The sequence below is a fragment of the Fomitopsis serialis genome (assembly GCF_022376445.1).
Source record: "Fomitopsis serialis strain Sig1Antser10 chromosome Unknown B0H18scaffold_4, whole genome shotgun sequence".
In the NCBI taxonomy this organism is placed as follows: Eukaryota; Fungi; Basidiomycota; class Agaricomycetes; order Polyporales; family Fomitopsidaceae; genus Fomitopsis; species Fomitopsis serialis.
In genome coordinates, this window is record NW_025954964.1 from 734,836 (window position 1) to 752,001 (window position 17,166).

At 54.6% G+C, this 17,166-nt stretch overlaps 7 protein-coding genes across 7 annotated transcripts; 4 read left to right on the top strand and 3 right to left on the bottom strand.

The window, feature by feature from the left end:
* Positions 1-281: 281 nt before the first annotated feature.
* Positions 282-3,572, bottom strand: B0H18DRAFT_976153 (CASP C terminal-domain-containing protein). The gene is made up of 18 exons (XM_048044138.1): positions 3,376-3,572; positions 3,202-3,312; positions 3,085-3,141; positions 2,893-3,014; positions 2,678-2,836; positions 2,537-2,625; positions 2,378-2,487; positions 2,231-2,325; positions 1,993-2,074; positions 1,902-1,951; positions 1,764-1,838; positions 1,522-1,674; positions 1,247-1,465; positions 1,066-1,182; positions 971-1,015; positions 757-914; positions 659-698; positions 282-608 (listed from the first exon to the last, which is right to left on the bottom strand). The coding sequence occupies exons 1-18, from the start codon at positions 3,422-3,424 to the stop codon at positions 402-404; spliced, it is 1,938 nt and encodes a 645-aa protein (XP_047899168.1). The 5' UTR covers positions 3,425-3,572; the 3' UTR covers positions 282-401.
* A 159-nt stretch (positions 3,573-3,731) lies between these two features.
* On the top strand, positions 3,732-4,911 carry B0H18DRAFT_1082286 (ribosomal protein S5 domain 2-like protein; the record flags this gene model as incomplete). Its single annotated transcript, XM_048031512.1, has 4 exons — positions 3,732-4,468; positions 4,523-4,710; positions 4,765-4,835; positions 4,891-4,911. 4 exons carry the CDS (start codon positions 3,732-3,734, stop codon positions 4,909-4,911), a joined length of 1,017 nt encoding a protein of 338 aa, XP_047899169.1.
* Positions 4,912-5,678: 767 nt separating this feature from the next.
* Positions 5,679-9,215, bottom strand: B0H18DRAFT_976175 (BRE1-domain-containing protein). Its single transcript, XM_048044139.1, has 17 exons — positions 8,983-9,215; positions 8,665-8,923; positions 8,519-8,614; positions 8,434-8,492; positions 8,174-8,380; positions 7,967-8,101; positions 7,746-7,919; positions 7,572-7,697; positions 7,522-7,548; positions 7,311-7,459; positions 7,008-7,254; positions 6,823-6,951; positions 6,619-6,768; positions 6,430-6,561; positions 6,180-6,377; positions 6,057-6,123; positions 5,679-6,003 (listed from the first exon to the last, which is right to left on the bottom strand). The coding sequence occupies exons 1-17, from the start codon at positions 9,130-9,132 to the stop codon at positions 5,894-5,896; spliced, it is 2,415 nt and encodes an 804-aa protein (XP_047899170.1). The 5' UTR covers positions 9,133-9,215; the 3' UTR covers positions 5,679-5,893.
* Positions 9,216-9,306: 91 nt separating this feature from the next.
* On the top strand, positions 9,307-10,229 carry B0H18DRAFT_416088 (uncharacterized protein). Its single transcript, XM_048037995.1, has 2 exons — positions 9,307-9,792; positions 9,844-10,229. The coding sequence occupies exons 1-2, from the start codon at positions 9,346-9,348 to the stop codon at positions 10,012-10,014; spliced, it is 618 nt and encodes a 205-aa protein (XP_047899171.1). The 5' UTR covers positions 9,307-9,345; the 3' UTR covers positions 10,015-10,229.
* A 1,114-nt stretch (positions 10,230-11,343) lies between these two features.
* On the top strand, positions 11,344-13,139 carry B0H18DRAFT_416058 (uncharacterized protein). The gene is made up of 7 exons (XM_048037994.1): positions 11,344-11,795; positions 11,850-11,946; positions 11,996-12,094; positions 12,154-12,246; positions 12,299-12,408; positions 12,461-12,552; positions 12,611-13,139. Exons 1-7 carry the CDS (start codon positions 11,459-11,461, stop codon positions 12,875-12,877), a joined length of 1,095 nt encoding a protein of 364 aa, XP_047899172.1. The 5' UTR covers positions 11,344-11,458; the 3' UTR covers positions 12,878-13,139.
* A 476-nt stretch (positions 13,140-13,615) lies between these two features.
* B0H18DRAFT_416157 (uncharacterized protein) lies at positions 13,616-14,480 on the top strand. Its single transcript, XM_048037996.1, has one exon. It carries the CDS (start codon positions 13,857-13,859, stop codon positions 14,346-14,348), a length of 492 nt encoding a protein of 163 aa, XP_047899173.1. The 5' UTR covers positions 13,616-13,856; the 3' UTR covers positions 14,349-14,480.
* Positions 14,481-14,785: 305 nt separating this feature from the next.
* Positions 14,786-16,523, bottom strand: B0H18DRAFT_1082287 (TFIIH basal transcription factor complex subunit SSL1; the record flags this gene model as incomplete). Its single annotated transcript, XM_048031513.1, has 7 exons — positions 14,786-14,999; positions 15,068-15,407; positions 15,506-15,684; positions 15,736-15,841; positions 15,895-16,123; positions 16,178-16,297; positions 16,344-16,523. 7 exons carry the CDS (start codon positions 16,521-16,523, stop codon positions 14,786-14,788), a joined length of 1,368 nt encoding a protein of 455 aa, XP_047899174.1.
* Positions 16,524-17,166: the final 643 nt, after the last annotated feature.

Consider the following 17,166-nt stretch of genomic DNA (forward strand, 5'->3'; position numbering starts at 1 on the left):
ACAAGTCGAAGTTGTCCGGGGGCCAGTACAATGTGCTAAAATGCACCTCTGCTTCCGTATCCTTCTGGGGCTAGACGCATCAACGATCCTGTCTAAGTCCATTGGACACAACCCTGGGCTGGTCCCTCGAGCCTTCCCTGACGGCTGACATGCTTCAGCTTTCAGCCAGGATACCGCCGTAAGCAGGCATTGCCAAGGAGTCATGTAATTGGAGTGTTGAATGGGTTTCGCAGTCAGACTCAATTCAGCAGACCATGTTGACTTGTCAGCGCGTCCAGTTGTCAGACAATAAAGAACTGACATTATCCCAATGTACTATGCGAACGATGTGTGTGAGACAGATAGCAATGACAAGTCCATGCGTTCAAACATGCAGAACTCGGAGTATCAGCGGAGACTGGCTATGTGATGAAGGGAGGGGGTTGCTTCTGCAGCTGTGGCCCCGATGATGTGGTGCACTCGAACGTCGTGAACATCACGAGAACATGCAACGCAATAGCGTAGCAGATGAACGCTGTCCTTGTTCGACGGTTGCCGAGGATAGCCCGGGTGAGCACGAGCACCCCTCTTTCCAGAGGGTTGAGCGATTCATACGCTCGGGTGGCTTCCTGGAGCAGGGTCAGTACACGTCCGATTGACATTGTCATGGGACACATACCCTTCCACGGAATGCTTGGAACGGATTCATGGCTTCCTCACTGGAGTCCGAATCAGTCGGTGAATACGCCAAGACTCCAGAAAGGATCAGGGACTGACTATCTAGTACGATACTTGCTCATATCGTCTCCACGGCCGCCAGCACTCGCAGGGATAGGGTCGAGAGTGGACGGACGCACAGCGGCGTCTTCCCTGTAGCTTTGCATGTAACGGACCTTCTCATACAGCTTGAGATTGTCAGCTTGGAGACTTTTGACCTATAGAATTGATGTTTCTATTAGGACCGGAGAAGATCTCAGTAACGTCAACCAACCTCAGTGCGAAGCTCTGAGATGATGTTGAATTGCTTCCGCAGTTCCTGGACCACCATCAGGCATTGGTTCTTGTTCAGCACATGAGACAACGAACCTCTTCCAATTCGGCATTCCGCTGTCTGAAACGGTCGCGTTGGCTTGTGACGATTGGCAGGATCGATGTATCGGCGGACGATGCAAATGGTATAGGCGTGTTCCTCGCCGGGGAATCCTGCGTGTAACACCGTTGGTCAAGCTCGATAGTTTTACCCATTTGGGTGATGCCCATCGCCTACCGTCTTCTTCCCCAGTTCAATCCCAGCAAGTCCATCCATTGACCCAATTCGTGGACTATCGGACAAGCCTGAGTCACCATTCTGTTTCCGCTGCTCCATCTGGAGCAAGTCATTCTCGAGCTTCTCGCTAAGCATCCGCTGCTTCTCGAGTTCAGATTCCGTAACAGCGAGCTGAGCCTGCGCCGCCATCACGGACGCCTCGAGCTCGCCGTGGAGAATCTGCCGGGAAGTATCGTCAACGGATGCAGTCTTGTGTGCGAGGAGGGTGCACTTACCCTGAACTTCGTCAGCTCCTCCTGGATCCGCTTGTTCTTCGTCACGAGCAGGACTTCCAACGACTTCCCGGTCTGGGCGTTCGCTTTATCGGCGTTGGGGTTCGGCAGCCGTAGACCGAGAGCGTCACCGTTCCCGTTGATGGTATGCCCTCGCTCTCCTCATCGTCTTCGAGCCCGCCAAATTCAACGTACTGGTATACGGCATGAGAATGGACCACTGGTGCAGAATCCAGTTCACGGACCTTCATGATCTCGAGCTCGCGCTTGACTTCGTCATAGTCGCTGTACTGTTTGAGCTTGGCCCTGAGCTGATCGACCTCTGCGACTGGATAGTAGCCAGAGTTAATTAGCTGTTGGGGGTGAACGACGGGTACATGTACCTTCTTCTGCAGCTCTCGAGCAGTCTCCTCAGCCTTCTTGAGGCCACTGCCTTGGCATCCGCCGTGGCTAGCTTCTGCGCGTCCAGCGCACGAGACAGCTGGTCAGTCTCAGACTCCAGTTCAGCGACCTTCGCTTCGAACTCCTTGATCCTGTATACATTGGTGCCGTTAACCTCCACCAGAACAGAGCCAGCTTGGTCAGGTTCAGAGAGCGACTCGCCTGTCAGCATGATCGCTGCCACTCTTGATGGCCTCAATCTCCGCGCGCAGTAGTTCCTACGAAGACAAAATTGCTTGAGCGAACACCTCAAGTACACTGAACAACGTACATTTCGCCGTTCGACAGTCGCAACGCGGCTGTTGGCCTGTTCGAGGTCAGCGACAACCATGTCGAGTTCGCCGAGCTTCGCGACGACTTCTTGGTCTACGGACAGGACCTGCTTAAGATTCACAATCTAGTAGACCGGGAGTCGTACCTTGACGTTGCGTATGGTCGATCAGCTTCGCTTGGTTAGACTCGTTCGAAGTGCGGAGGTCCCGGAGCTGGCTCCTCGTCAAGGTGACCTGCCTCTGAAGGTCTTGCTCTCTAAATTATGTCAGTCAAATCGTCTTGTGACCACGTAGCACCAGCTTACCGCTCTTCGTAGTTGCGCATCTTCTCGTCGTAGGTAGCATTCAGCTCGTTTTCCTTTTGCGTGACCTTCTCCTGGATCATCTCCTCCATCTAGCATGGAAACACTTCAATGTCCAATTCACACTATGCAACGGAGGAATACCTTTTGTTCAAGCTGCTCAATGCGCGCATCCGCCTTGCGTTTCGCTGCTTCCAGCGACGCAGTTTCATTGAGTCGCTTGCGTAGCTCGACATTCTCGTCGCGCATCCGCTGCAAGTCTGCTTCGAGCTCACGCGCCTCAGCGACCTTGACGGTTTGATCCTACGCAAAGGAGAACGTATAGCAACCGTCGAAGTGACGCTCAGCGATACACTTACAACAGCCGCTTCCAACAGAGGGTAAGGGTCGGGTGCCTCGGCTAGAACCTTGTAGACATTGAGGAAGGCATTCTCAGCCGTCTTGGAGCGCTTTGTGAGGCTGTCAATCTCAGTCTGATAGGCTAGCACAGTGCCAGTATAATGAATATTACACAGCGACGTGCCGCAGGGGTTGAGCAAGCTAGAGCGTACCCTTCAGCAGCGTCTTGAAGGCGGTGAGCTTCTCCTCTTCAGGGATCTTCTTGAAGTCTGTTGAATATCCACATGGTTCGTTCACGCGTGTCAATGGGCAAAGGTACTGCCACGCACCCTTGGTACGGTCAGCGAGTGCTTTACGGCCGACCACGCTCTCCTTCTGGTTGTCCACGAGCTCGATGCCCTGGGCATCAAGAGTCTTTTGGAGTTCGGATAAGTTGATGTCTGCATATCATGCAAGATATTTCATGCCATCCTCATACCATTCAGCGTTTCATCCAGACATACCCTTCCATGTGGCAAGCGCGCCCGAGAAGTTCTGTTCGACTGCAGTCATAGCGTAGGCGTCCTGCACCACGTCGAGACAACCGGTGAAATGACACGCGTTTGGTGTATGATACAAGTCAAGAAGGCCAAGAGACAGCGGGCAGACCACGTAGACCGGAGGACGCGGGGAAGGAGACGGTGGCTGAGCAGCGCGCAGCGAGCGTACAGCGGGAGGCGCATCGCCGGGGAAGGAAGGTCGTTCCCATCTCAGATCCCGCCCGCGCTTCGTCCGGAAATTGCTGCTAGCGTCACGGTGTATCCGCTGCCACTGCACGTCGCGCTCTCCTCCTTTCGTCCCCGCTGGCCTCCTCGCGACGATGAACGTAGTGCGCAATGCAGTGCGCCCTGCACTCCGCTGCCGCGCCTACGCCACCTACGTCCCGCCAGCATCGCTGAGAGACGTTCTACCGGGGAAGTCAGGTTCCAAGAAAACGCCACCCGAGTCTCCCAACTTCTACACCGGCAGCGCTGAGTACTACGACCAGCTCAATGGCCTTGAAAACGCCGTGCACGACACGCGTACGGCTCTCAAGACCTTGCAGCTCCTCCCGCTCCCGGCCTTTGCTCGCAGTGCCATCCCGCCTGCGCAACCCGTCTGGCAGACGAAGCGGGACATCGCGGGCAGGATGACCACGCCCCTCACCATGACGCGGTATCGCCGTCTCATACAATTGCTCAACCAATTGGACCAGTACCGGCGGATAGCAGAGGTCGCAGGCGTAGACGTGCTCTCATCAAAAGTCGGAGACGTGCTGTCAGTGTTCGAGAAGGCGAATAAGGAGGCCATCCTTGCGCATGGCAGGAGGAAACCTGTGGAGTTCGACGAGTATGGACGGACCTACACGCTTGGTCGAAGGAAAACTAGCACTGCTCGTGTCTGGACCATCGCCGTGCAAAGACCGCCAGAGGTCTCCGAGGAGGTGGATGCCAACGAGGAGCCCTTGCCGCAAATCGAGTCAACCGTGACGTCCGCCATCGACAATACCCCGCCGAAGCCCGTCCAGGTCACCACGACCAATGTCATCATCAACAACCGACCGCTTGTGGACTACTTGTGAGTTGTTCATGGATGGTCTACATTCAGCGTCTCATGCACTTCGTATTGCAGCCCCCAGTTGCCAGACCGCGAGCGGGTGATCCTCCCCTTCAAAATCGCAGGCCTCGTCGGTGCCTACAACGTGTTCGCCATCGTGCGTGGTGGCGGATCTACTGGGCAGAGCGGCGCTGTAAGCCTGGGTATTGCCAAAGCCCTGGCAGCCCACCCCCCGACGTCGAGCCGCTCCTACGCAGAGGTGCGTGACTTCCGCTCTTGGCTGCAATCATGACGCTGTTTTGACCTGCGTCTCCCAGCGAAACTGTTGCGCCGTGATCCTCGTATGGTCGAGAGGAAGAAGACGAACCGGCGCGGTGCTCGCGCAGCTGTAAGGCTTCATCCCCGCTCTCTCTGTGCACAACGATGTTCATGCTCTTCTACAGTACAACTGGATCAAACGGTGACCCCTTCTTCGGGGTGCGGTTGGTATTCCATCTCACTACGGTCATCACGACGGTTTGCTAGTCTACGTAGAACGCAATATAGTAGACTCTTACACAACACTGCGCGTTGGTCTGACCATTCCGAGGGGTGCTCATGGAATACACCGGAAGCATAATGCGTATAAAGAGTACGCGACCTCAATATATCATCACACAATCAAAAAACAAGGCACAATGCATTTGACTAGTAGCTACTTGACATACACAAGTAACGGGGTACACAACATAGCAAGCCGCCAAACAACCTGGAGAAGAGTGATAATCAGCCTAATGTTCCTTTGCAACGAGTAGATGCGCAAAAAGAATAATCAGCATTGCAGAAGTACAGAAGTAAGTCGTCAACTGGTCGAAACCATCAGACTGTTGAGCTTGATAATGTGTTTGTTGTTCATCATTCAGTGAAAGGGAAAGCCCCGCCCACATTGAGAGAGATGAGAACGGGAGGGAACACTCACCGACACACCAGATGCTCAATACATCCTTCGTACCACCCACAAGATTGCCACGCCAGGTATCCCTAGGATCCGTACGTACCTAAGATAACTTACCGTGCATCGCAACGAGCGTTGACCAGAAATGATTTCGTAGAAGGCGGCTTGAAGGTATGCGTCTGCCACTGGGAGAGAGCAAGAAGGGTACGTCAATTTTTAAAGCATTTTCGGGGCGCTAAACACTATCCCACGCTCTTGGATAGCGGCATAAGCCGATTCGACACATACATCCAACCAAATCTTCCTCTTTCGAAGCAATAAAGTCAGCGTTTTCGCACCGAATAGTCATGAGCAGAGGTGTATTGCGGGGTGATAGACTATAGATTACTCTGGCAACACATGTAAAGCGGATCATGAGCGAAAGGACCAGTGAGCGGCGACAGTCATAAGCCAAAGCGCGAGGAAGTGAAGGTAATAACATAGGTGAAAGGTCTACAAGAAGCGTCTGTCCATCATTGGAAATACAACTGCTGGACTTCTCCTTGAGAGAATGCGAGATTGCATGCAGGACACTTGCGTTGTCGCGTCGCTATACGGGCATCCACGCAAGACTTGCAGAATGCTACACCACGAGATGTTACTTTGCGCACGTTGATCAGATGCAGGTAAACTCACAGTGCATGCACTTCGTGATTACCGTGCTGCGCATATTCTGCCTGCAGGTGGAACATTTGAGGATGCTCTACGGCATGTCATGCATCAGTTGCGATACGACGCAGTTCCAAAGGCCAAACTCACCATGCATTGATCAACTTCCGTCTGCAGCTGGGCTTCACGTGTACTCGAACTTGCACTCTGATTCTGAGATGCAAGCTTGAGCTTCGCGGCCTGGCGTTCTGCCTCTTTCTTGGCCTTTATCGTCGCTTCTTCTGCTGACTGCAACTGAGCGCGTTCCCGCATAAGAGCCTCAAAATGCTCCTTCAGGCTCGATACCGCCTGCACAAAACATTGGCGAACCAGACCGCATCCAAGACAAACAGGAGCGAACCTTGTCGTATGATGACTTCTGGGCCTGAAGACGAGATTGCAGTGTTTCAACCTCAGCTCTCCGTTTCCGATCGATATTCTCCAGGTGCACATTAGCGGTCTTGATCTTGTGCAATTCCTTTTCCGCCGCACTCTGGTAGATATACACAAGTTAGCGAGTTGAGAGCCAGATAACACGACCGAGGCTTACTATCTGCACGGCGAACTTCTGCTGGGTCTCCATCCACACATCCATGGCCTTCGTATGCTTTTCGCACCTGCGCAACAGTTGCTTCCGTTCCGACTCGCTGGCCTCCTTGTCACGCATGAGTGCGTAAAACTTGTTCTCGGACTTTGCTTTCTGGAAGCGCGGCCATTGTTAGATGCTCCATCAACGATACATCATACGACTCACGTCGGTAGCACTCTTGGTGAGCCTTTCTTCCATGGCAGACAGATCGAAGACCTTGTTTTGAAGCTGTTTGTTCAACGAGTCCCACGCAGCCGATAATCTATCCAGCTCAGCATATAGGGATGATTCCGCCTACACATAACTCTGGATAAGTAATCGGGCATGCCATATGTATTGCATGCACTAGCCTCTTGCTGTTGTCTCAGCTGCAAAGACAGGCGTTCAAGCTCATTCTCCTTGTGCTGCATTCGTTCCAGCAGTGATGTAGCGTCCGAAGGCAGCGTAGACGTGTCACCATACAACGATCGGTATTTCTCCAATTCTTTCTCCGTCACCTGAAGGCGTTCTTGCGCCTCAGCTTCACGTCTGAGATCACCTCCGGCGTCTGACTGGGAGAGAGTGACCTCCAACGCGGTCACCTTGGCCTCGGCCACCCTGTAAAAATGAAAATATAATTACTGTCAGTCAAGCTGCCCAAAAAGATAACATACCGAAGTCTCTCCTTGATGTCATCTACGTACCCCTTTGACTCCTCAGAATAACCACGCAGAACGAACTGCAATATATCCTCATCGCCTGTCTGAGCGGCAAGACGACTCCTAAGCCTTGTAACTTCCAACTTCAGCAACTCAATGCGCTCCTTCGTTTCGACGCTATGTCAGATGTGCAAACAAATGTCGCAGTGCAATGAATGGGACTGACAGAACGTGATTCTGACAGCTGTCTGTACTCGTAAGTGCCTGCCACTTGACCTGGTCCTTTTGCCTGCGTTCAAGCAGTTCGGCAACCTGTTGGTCCCGCTGTTCTCGAAGGCGCACATTGTCGAGGTCTCTCTTCGTGAGCATAGTTTTCAACTCCGTGACATGTTCAGAAACTGCCTGGCCAACACATGAGCCCGAGTCTAGGCTATCAGACTCGTCACTGACCGTATCGCTATGTGCGGTTTCGACGCGGCTCTCCTCCGCTCTATGGATGTGCTCTTCAAGCTTGCTGATAGCTTCTCGGTCCTCTTGATGTGCAGTCTCAAGACGCTCATTTTGCTCTTGCAACATGCGATAGAAAGGTGAGGCCGTTACCACCTCTTCTGTGACGCCCCGGAACTGAGTCAGGTGTTAGCCTGGGACAGTGAACGAGTAGTGCCACACACCTCGGCTACCGCTTGGCTGGCAGTGATTCGCAGGCTCACATTCTCCGTCCGAACCTTCGCAAGCTCTGCAGAGCGAAACTTTGCAATGGCCTCCCACTCCTGTGCTGTTGCTTCACTGTCTATGGCTGGCGGAGGCTAGGAAAACATCAGGAAGTACTCCACGATCAGAAATGTACTGGACTCCCACCAATGGACCAAAGGACTCACTGCTGGCGATGCTGAGGCCTCGGATGATGGTTCGGCCTTGACTTTGCCGTTAATTGGCTGGGTATGGGAGACGGTGACGACCTTGCTTTGCAGTCGGTCTAAGCGTTTCTCCGCAGTGACTAACTGTGCGCGATATTGATCACGTTCCGCCACCATATCACGCAGTCTGGTACGCGCGAGAGACAGTTCAGCACGCAAAGACGACTCCTGCGCCAATCATGAAATACCAGTCAACACAGCGTGCGTGACAGCCCACTTACCTCTGTATGTGCCTTCTGCCGTGTCCAATAATCCCCATCTTGCAACACCCTCGCTTGCGCTTGGTCGCCCAGGCGACAAACGCACTCACAAGCTCCGTTGTTGCCTGCATTTTACCTCGCAAAGACTCAAGATATTGCGGATCTGCGTCGTCGGTTACGTGGACCGTCAAGTCATAGATCTCTGCGTGCAACGTGAGATCATGCAGGGCTCTATGACCCCAGAAGACATACCCTCTGACTTCACATCAACAGGAGGAAGGTCGTCAGGCCTGACCAGCATGCGATTGTACCGATGATCTGTGTGGCGGTCAGAACACATCGCTATGTCGTACTGAGAACAAAATACCTGAGTCCAGCACGCCTCAAGAGCAGCCAAACCAGCCTCACAATTGCTCCTCCGTCGTTCGAGGTCTGCGACACGAGTCTCGCTCCTCTCATATTCTCGCGAGTAGTACTTCATTCGCCTGTAAATTGCATCTTTACGGAATATCTGCATAGCAATGAGGTACAGTTAGAGTCCCCTAAGAGCGTTCTCAGTATAATTGATACCTCTAAGTGGTCACCATCCTTGGGTTCGTCTGGATGTGATGCGACACCGTTGACAAGGCTCGCGGACGGCTTCTCCTCGCTCACCGCCCGCTTCTTAGGAAGTGACTGCTCTGCGTCGTCAGCATGCGGCCGCTTCTTCGTCTCCGCCATTGCGCAGGAGGAACAGTAGCGAGCGGTGAAATCAGGATACGTGGTCGTGAAGGTCGAACGAGCCCAACAGAGAGCGAGCTCAGTGGCAAAGGGACTTGAATTCTTCAATCTCCGACACCCAAAACGGGGTGCGCGGGGAGGCCACGTGCTATGGGGGCGTCGCGGTCCCCGACGCGTCTTGCTCGCGAACTCGATTGCGATCGCGCCCCGGCCATGGACTCGCCCAGCATCTCCGAGCTCAACGTGGAGCAGAGCGGTTCGCGTCTTCTCTCCGAAACATCTCTTCTACCCAGCAGCAGCTCAAGTTCGTCACGCACCGGCCCAGGAGGCGACGACCTCTCCCTTTCAGAACTATCACTCTCAGAGCGCCCTCAGCCTGCACCTTCACGTCGACCGAAGTTCAGCCTGCTAGCCCAGCCTTTGCCTCAGAAAGCGCCCTCAATGGATAACGATAGCGCGATTCTAGAAGAGGATGCAGAGACGGAAGGGGAGGCCGGGTTGGATCAGACTATGACACAAGAAGACGTGGAGAAGGCAAAGAAGTTAGCCTCACGGACCAGAGAAGACAAACTACAGCATGACTTGTTTATTTTGAAGAAACTCAATTTCGCATTTGAAGTGTATAAGGAGGCGTTGAAGGAAGCGAAGTCCAGCACAGAGGTGAGCTGCCGGATCCGTGCGCCGAGATGCATCTGCCACAGCTATTCGCAGCGGGTTGCCGAACAACTGAAGCACACTGAAGCGCTGTTGGACAAATATGTGAATATACTATCAAAGACGGAAGATGCCGCACGTCTGCTCACAGACGAACGATGGCAAGGTGCCGAAGCGGTCTGTACCTTCGTCGCCGCGCAGGCTTTGACTCACTTCTATGCAGGATGAAGATGTGCTCGAACAGGAATACCGGCAAAACTTGGAGCGTGCTCGGCGTGAGGAGGAGGAGCGGCTACTTTCCGCGCAGCGAGAAAAGGAACGCCTTGAACGAGAAGACCAGGAACGAAAAGAAGCCGAGGAGAGACAAAGGCTTGAGAGGGAGCGAGCTGAAGCAACAAAAGCTGTCGGAAGGGGCAGTGGCGTAAGGGGTGTCAGAGGTACAAGAGCATCGATGAGAGGAATGAGGGGAGCTGCTCGTGCCGGTAAGTGTGTAACGGTGCGATCTCGGGAGACATCATTTATGGTATTGTCAAGCACCCGCTGCAACTGCAAGCACAAGAGGTACACGAGGTACTACAAGTACAACGGGTCTCAGGCGACCCACCGCGACGTCCGGCCGCACAGTCGGTTCTACTGGTCGTGGGGTTCCAGCGTCCAAACGAAGCTGAAGCTATGCCTTGTAAGTTGGCTGCAGTATTGTTGAAACCAGCAGTGAAATCGAGACCGTTAGATTGTTTTGCCCCTCAGTGATGGGCCGGGCATGGTTTCTGCATCTCACGTCGTGGTACGCATGTAGACTCATTCACTTGCCACAGCATTGTTACTCACCGGCTGTTACTTACAAGGCGCAATATGCCTTAGACTTAGGTCGTCACCCGATCTACAGACTGAGATCCTACAGCAAATACGCCGATACACATCCCTCCAAGCCCAACACGCTTTTGGGATTCGACATGCGACTAGTAGCAGCACTCACGACTGTGGCTCGCTCTACTCCCCATCGTGACTCTTACTCGACTTGGCGATTTCGGGATCTCGTTCAACGCCATAGCAAGCCGCATCGCTGTTGCGCCATTTGTTATGAGAACGCATATCAAACGTTGTATGGTTTACGCAGCAGTGGACTGCCTGGGCCTCCGTTGGAACTTGGAAGGTGTATGTATGTTGCTACCGGTTATGGTATGCAGTGACTCTACTTTCCCTCTCCGCTCACTTATCTTGGACGCTACCAAACTCCAACCGGTCGAGAAGGGTGTTGTGTTATATTTTAGGGAGTAAGCGCTGTCACCGTTCACTCATGCCCGGGTCGAACTGTTGCTACACTGGCAATGGCAAGCGGAACCATGCACACTTTGCCACCCTACGTTATATACGGGCTCAACTCACTGACACTACTGTTATGCAATACAGAAACAAGCTTCAGCTCTCCACCGAGGCATAGAACTGGCTGTTCTTCACCGACCAGCCCGCGGGCGCGCTGTCTGGGTCTCTGAGTCCGAGGCTGACACTGGGTGTCCGGGCGCGACCACGTGCTCTTGACGTGACCGCGCCCCCTGCTCACCGTCCAATCCTATACAGACTATCACCGCGCGACTAGAGTCTCCACATACCGCTACGGTCTCATCGGTCTTCGCTGCATATTTCCCTGTCGAACACTGCAATTACCGTAAAGATGCGACGTCTCTCACTCGCCCTCACCGCCCTCTACTTCGCCCCGCAATGTGTTCAAGCCGGCACCGTGTCGAAGGGAGGCGATTGCTCGGTTGCTAGCCAACGACTCAGCCTAGGGACCTACCAATTCTACGCCGAATGCGACATTGTTACCTTTTGCAACGCGACGACGAGCAAGTGTGAGCCGAAAGGCTGCAGGAAGGACCAGTACCCCTTCGGGTACGCCGACAACGCAGACTTTCCACCGATGTGCCCCTCGGGAAAGTTCTGTCCGGATGAAGAGGATCAGTGCTTAGACGTTCTACAAGTCGGTAGTCTTTGTCAATTCAATCGCGACGGTGAAAGATTTCTGTGTTTTTTCTCAAGTTGTCGCTGACTTTATGTGTATGCAGACCAGTGTCAGCCTCCTCCTGGTCATGAACAGCTCAAAGACGTTCAAGGTTTTGGCCGCAATATTAACGGTGCAGTATGTCTCCATAACACTTGCATGTACGTGCGTGGATTTGGGATCTCGCAACGCTCTCTAAACTCACTTCAGGTGGGCAAATGCGACGTCTGGCGAAGCATGCACGGTAGAGAACACCGTATATGCTCTGTTCGGTAGTGATGGCCATGAATATGCCGACATAATTTCACGGTGGGTACCATTGACGGGCGACTACTGAACGTTAAACGAGTGACGAACTCCGTGGACAGGGATAATTGCCAGACTGGTTCCTACTGTGACTCCAGCGCCCTTGTGTGCAAGGACTCAAAGAATGTTGGTGGATCGTGTACCGGAAACAAAGAGTAGGTGTCGCTAGCTGTTCGTTTAGCCGCACTGAATGAAACGTTGCTATAGATGCTCGTCGTTCAACTGCCTGCCTTCCGGTACATGTGGCTTGAGCACTGACACGCCCGCACATGTATCAGAGTGGGTTTACGCTGTTGTGGCAGTCTGCGCTCTCGGAGGTAAAGTCAAGTATATATCACTGCTGAAGTAGAGAAGTCATATTGCTTCTAGGGATTGTCGGGATCTTGTGTCTCTTGTTCATGCTCCACAAGAAAGAACGCGAAGAAGCGCGGATGCAACGAACGCAATACTGGGAAGAGCAGGTATATGATCTCGTCGCAATTCATCGCGAGGAATTGATACTCATCTGCCGTCCTATAGAACGCATTGCGGCAGGGCTTCCTCAGCATGCAGCACGCCGCCCATATGTCGCTTCGCTCTTCTGACGACAACATGCGGACTCCTGTGAGCCGCTCGTTCAGCAAGGACTCTTACTACGACGACCCGCAAACGCCGCCGACACAAGGCCCCAGTAAATCATTCAGCGGGCTGCGTTACTCGATTGTCAGCGACGGTAGAACCGACAGTCAGCCCCAGACGCCATATCTTTCAGGGAAGGCGCCTTCGTCTTGTTATGCGTCTCGTTGATTGAACCGAATAACCTACCTTCGTGCGAGTAACGTAACCTCCGCCGATTGCGCACCCCACCTATGTATGGCATGTATGTAGCCCTCTATACCTTGACGACCGCCGCTCTGATGACGGTTTGTGCGCATCAATGTTCTCTGGTCACATACTTCCCGCGCAGTAAGTAACAGGTCGCGTCCATTGTGTGATCAAATTCGAATTCAGACCTCGCCACAACGCTCAAGCTGGGAGAAGGCGCTACACGTGGGCGCCTAATTGGCCCCAAGCTTGTTCGCACCACCTCAGCCTCCTGTCGGCAGGCCAAAGCACCTGGGCCGGGAACGCGGTTACACGCCCGCGAACGCAATCCTGAGCCTCGACCGCCATCTCTCAGTTCGCTTGTTCCCTCCCCTGCCGAGCGTCGTGTATCACTTTCCGGCAACGGGCTGCGAGCCATGAGCTTAGACTCAGCCCATCGTGCACCTTCGAGTTCATTCCCGGACGAGGAAGACATCAGCCATGTGGGAGGATGGATCGAAGACAGTCCGTCCGAGGGGAGTAGCTCGGGCAGTAAGAGGGACAAGGGAAAAGGGAAGGAGAGTGATGAGGAGACTCTGCGGGTAGACACAACAGAGGAAGGGGGCGTGGATGACAGTGAAGAAATCTACGTCGGCGCGGATGAGTACCCGCCCACGAAAGAGGAGGAAGAGAGTCTCGCCGAGTCGAAGAGGTGCGTGTTACTGTGTTCCCCAGGCTGTCTGTCCAACCTCAGCGCTCCGTACGACAGAACCTACGAAAATGGGAGATCGCAGAGCGCGAACGGCGGAAGGCGGCTCGCGAATCTACCGCCTCTGCGGGCAGGTCGTCCATAGTCACCGACATCACCCGCCGCGCGAGCCTACTGTGGCCCAACAGCCAAGCCAAGCAGGCCTCGCTGGGCGGGGTCGGTGCACACCGCAAGCTCCGCACGACGGACTCAGATTCTGTCCCGTTGGAGGACATGGACGCTAGTCCTGGCCCCTCACGGGTAGTAACCCCAGAGCCCATAGACAATCCCTTCTCCACCCCCGGCCAGTCCACCCTCTCCCTCGCCCTCGATCCCCAGCATTCCGCCATTATGTCAGCGTCAGACTCCCATAATCCGTTCGAAGACGGCGAGCAGTCGCCCACAACGCCCAAGGCTGCGAAGACCCCAGCTCTCCTCCCGTCCACTTCGCTCTTGAGTGCTGGTCCGCCACCTCCACAACCTCTCGATTTGCCGAAACCGCGGACGCCTCCACCGCGAGCGGAGACACCGCATGCGAGTCGCCCTCCAGAGCCCGTGGCCCCGCCTGTAGTTGCTCCCACGCAGCAGGCGGAGGAGCCCCAGGAAGTTCGATGGTGGACGGAGTGGTTATGCGGGTGTAGCGAAGGTCCAGAACGCGGAGGCGACCGTCAGGCAAGCTTTCTATTTTCGTCCCCTCAAGCTCTCACTGACGATGTGTATCTGTAGGCGGGCGCACAAATCCATTTGAGTAGACAGCTGTTTCGCCACCGCTCATTGAACGTTAAGAATGCAGTACCCATCCTTCATTAACTCGGACTGGACTTGACTAGTGTAGCCTCCTGCTTTCACGGACACATCCTGCGCTTTGGTGCGACGGCATCGTGTTGTGCAAATATTTATACTTACTTGCCCTACCCCTTGACACGCCCCCGATCAGTGTCGTAATCCTCTCATGCCTGGATACCCGCCATATGTATTGTATGGAAACGGTTATCGTCTTCTTTCACGCTGTCCCTCCGCATGGTGGGCAACGAAGACATCTAGACTATCAGCGCTGATTGCGCAGGACATTCCCGTGGCACGTTCCATACCGCAGCTACTCAGCAGGTACTTAGTCAAATGAGCACGTTCCTGGATGGTGCCACACAGCTCTACGCTTGACATTACTTCCCGCATCCAGGGCAACAATGTACGACATCGTGCACGAAGACGTCGCATTCCGCGCAAAAGTCGTTTCGACAATCTGGACACCGATATCGCCCGAGCGGGCTCATACCTTCGCCTGGTGCACCAGCCGTCTGCTGTGGCGCATCCTTGAACGGGCGAGCACAGGCGTGGCAGGTCGAGCCTGAATCCGGTGTGTCGTCCAGGTTCATACTGGAGGGAGTAGCGTCAGCACGACAAGTCGACCAATGCGTCTCTCTCATGCCAGAGACGAGACTTACACAGCCTGGTACGTCTTGACTGGGAATAGGTGATGATAGCTCCGCGCCAAATGGGGTGAGCTCACGATCATGAGCCCGCATATGTCACAGTCCGTCGGCACGTCGCACACCTTCGCGCCGCACCGCGGGCACAGGAAGCCTTCGCTCTTCAGCTGCGAGTGACACGCGCACAGGCTGGGCGGCGAGGTGTCGGGCAGGCGCGTGGGGAAACCCATCAGCATCAAGTCTGCGGGGGCGGCCGCGCCGCCGCGAGCGTTCAGGGCGCGCTGTGCGGGCGGCGGAATGAGCTCGAAGAGGAGGTCTTTGAAGTGGCCTTCGTTAAGCGCGACACCGAACTGGCCTATACGGATGAACGCCGCATGCGATGCCAGAAGCGGGTAACGGGACGAGCGCTGGGTTAGCGGGGGCTACGACGTGAGCACACATGCGCGCACCCACCGCCGGTCTTGTCACAGAGCTCGCGGCAGATCTTCATCTCCGCCGCAAGAGCGACTACGGAGATGCGGATGCGGTCCTTCACGCATTCCGCGAGTGTGTCGTGGATGTTTCCCGGGTCGCATGTCGTCAGTGAGCCGAAGATGACGATTATTTCTCGAGATGAATGCGTCGGTAGATGGCTGGGAGATCCAAGACATAAGCGACGTGCTGAGTTATTGTGCGCGGCGTACCTCATACTCGAGCGTGCCATTTCGACGGCGTTTTGTAGACTGGGCTCGCCAGTGGGCTCAAGCTTATGTCTCTCGGAGATGGCTTTGAGGACTTCTTGTGGATTGCCTGTAGATTCATCGCTTCAGCTGTGTGGTTTGCACAACACGGACCGGTCGCACCAGACATCTCGCCTAATCGCTCTCCTATCCCGGCTCGCATGCCTACCACACCGATCTGGCCCAGCGGGTTCTGGTCGAACCACTCTGTGACAAACTCCCTCACGTATTGCAGCATCAAGTCGAACCGTGTCGGACGCATGTCGCGGTCCATCATCGCAGAAGAGAGTCGAGGAGTAGGATGAGATGTCGAATAATGGCGCGGCGAATAGCGGCAGCGGGCGCGAGTAGTCTGGCGTGCAGAATCCATCTATCCAGTGGACAGCCTGCTATTTCGGAGAAATACGCACCGCCTGCGTCTCCCCCTCGCTATGAGATCTTCTACGGCACTTTGCAAACTGCCCGCTTCGTCCTCCTGGACGGTATCCCATGATCGCGTATATGAGGCCTCCCAGGCGTATGGTTGCTATCCACAGTAGACCATATGACAATGAGCCTAAGCCTCCTGCTACCGCGGGGGTGGTGGCGCACCTCCTTGGCCTTCCCCTTCCCCTTGTCCTTCTTGCCCGGTCGATAGCCTTGCCCTTGCCCTTGGCTTTGCTTCTCGCGCTTGAATCAAAGTCATCAAAGAGGTCAACGTCTGAGTCGGAGTCTCCATCGTTGAAGCCGGGTTCTATGCGTCTTGGGGGCATGATACTATGCGCGTAAACGGTGATACCGTGAGCTGGACTGGTTGCCAACTCTCGCGTCTGGAAATGAGGCCTAGAGGTGTTGTGCCGTGGCGCGGAGTTGCACACCGAAATTGAGGAGCGCGTCGGCCACGTGCAGAGATATGCGCGCCGATCGATCGTGTCACGGCGCGCACGGCGACGCGACGAGACGCGAACACACTCATCTCTCACAGGGAGGGCCACTGTGCCTTTCTTCTCTGCTGTACTCTACCTTCGTGTGGCTCAATATGACTCATCCGACGTTGGTGGCAGGCGTGACTAGCCTGTGTGGCAATACTACGATTTACGCCCGAAATTGAACGTTTGAAGTTGCATCACCTTGCATCCCGCCCGGTCCTCCTACATGCGCAAGCTCCCCCTACTCGTAACAAACGTCTGATTCTTGGTTGTGGAGAAGATATGCGCAGTGCACGACGGTATGCGTAATACCACCTGCAAGGGTGAGATCTTGAGAAGCTAAGCAGCCTCTAGACTCCATTGATGCGTCCTTGAGTTTGTTATTGTGTCCCCAAGAGACATGCCACCGAAGAACCTGTATCCGCGTCTGTGCTGGAGCACGTCACGACCGGCTCTCCCCGGACGTCGCTGTCTGTCCATGGATGGC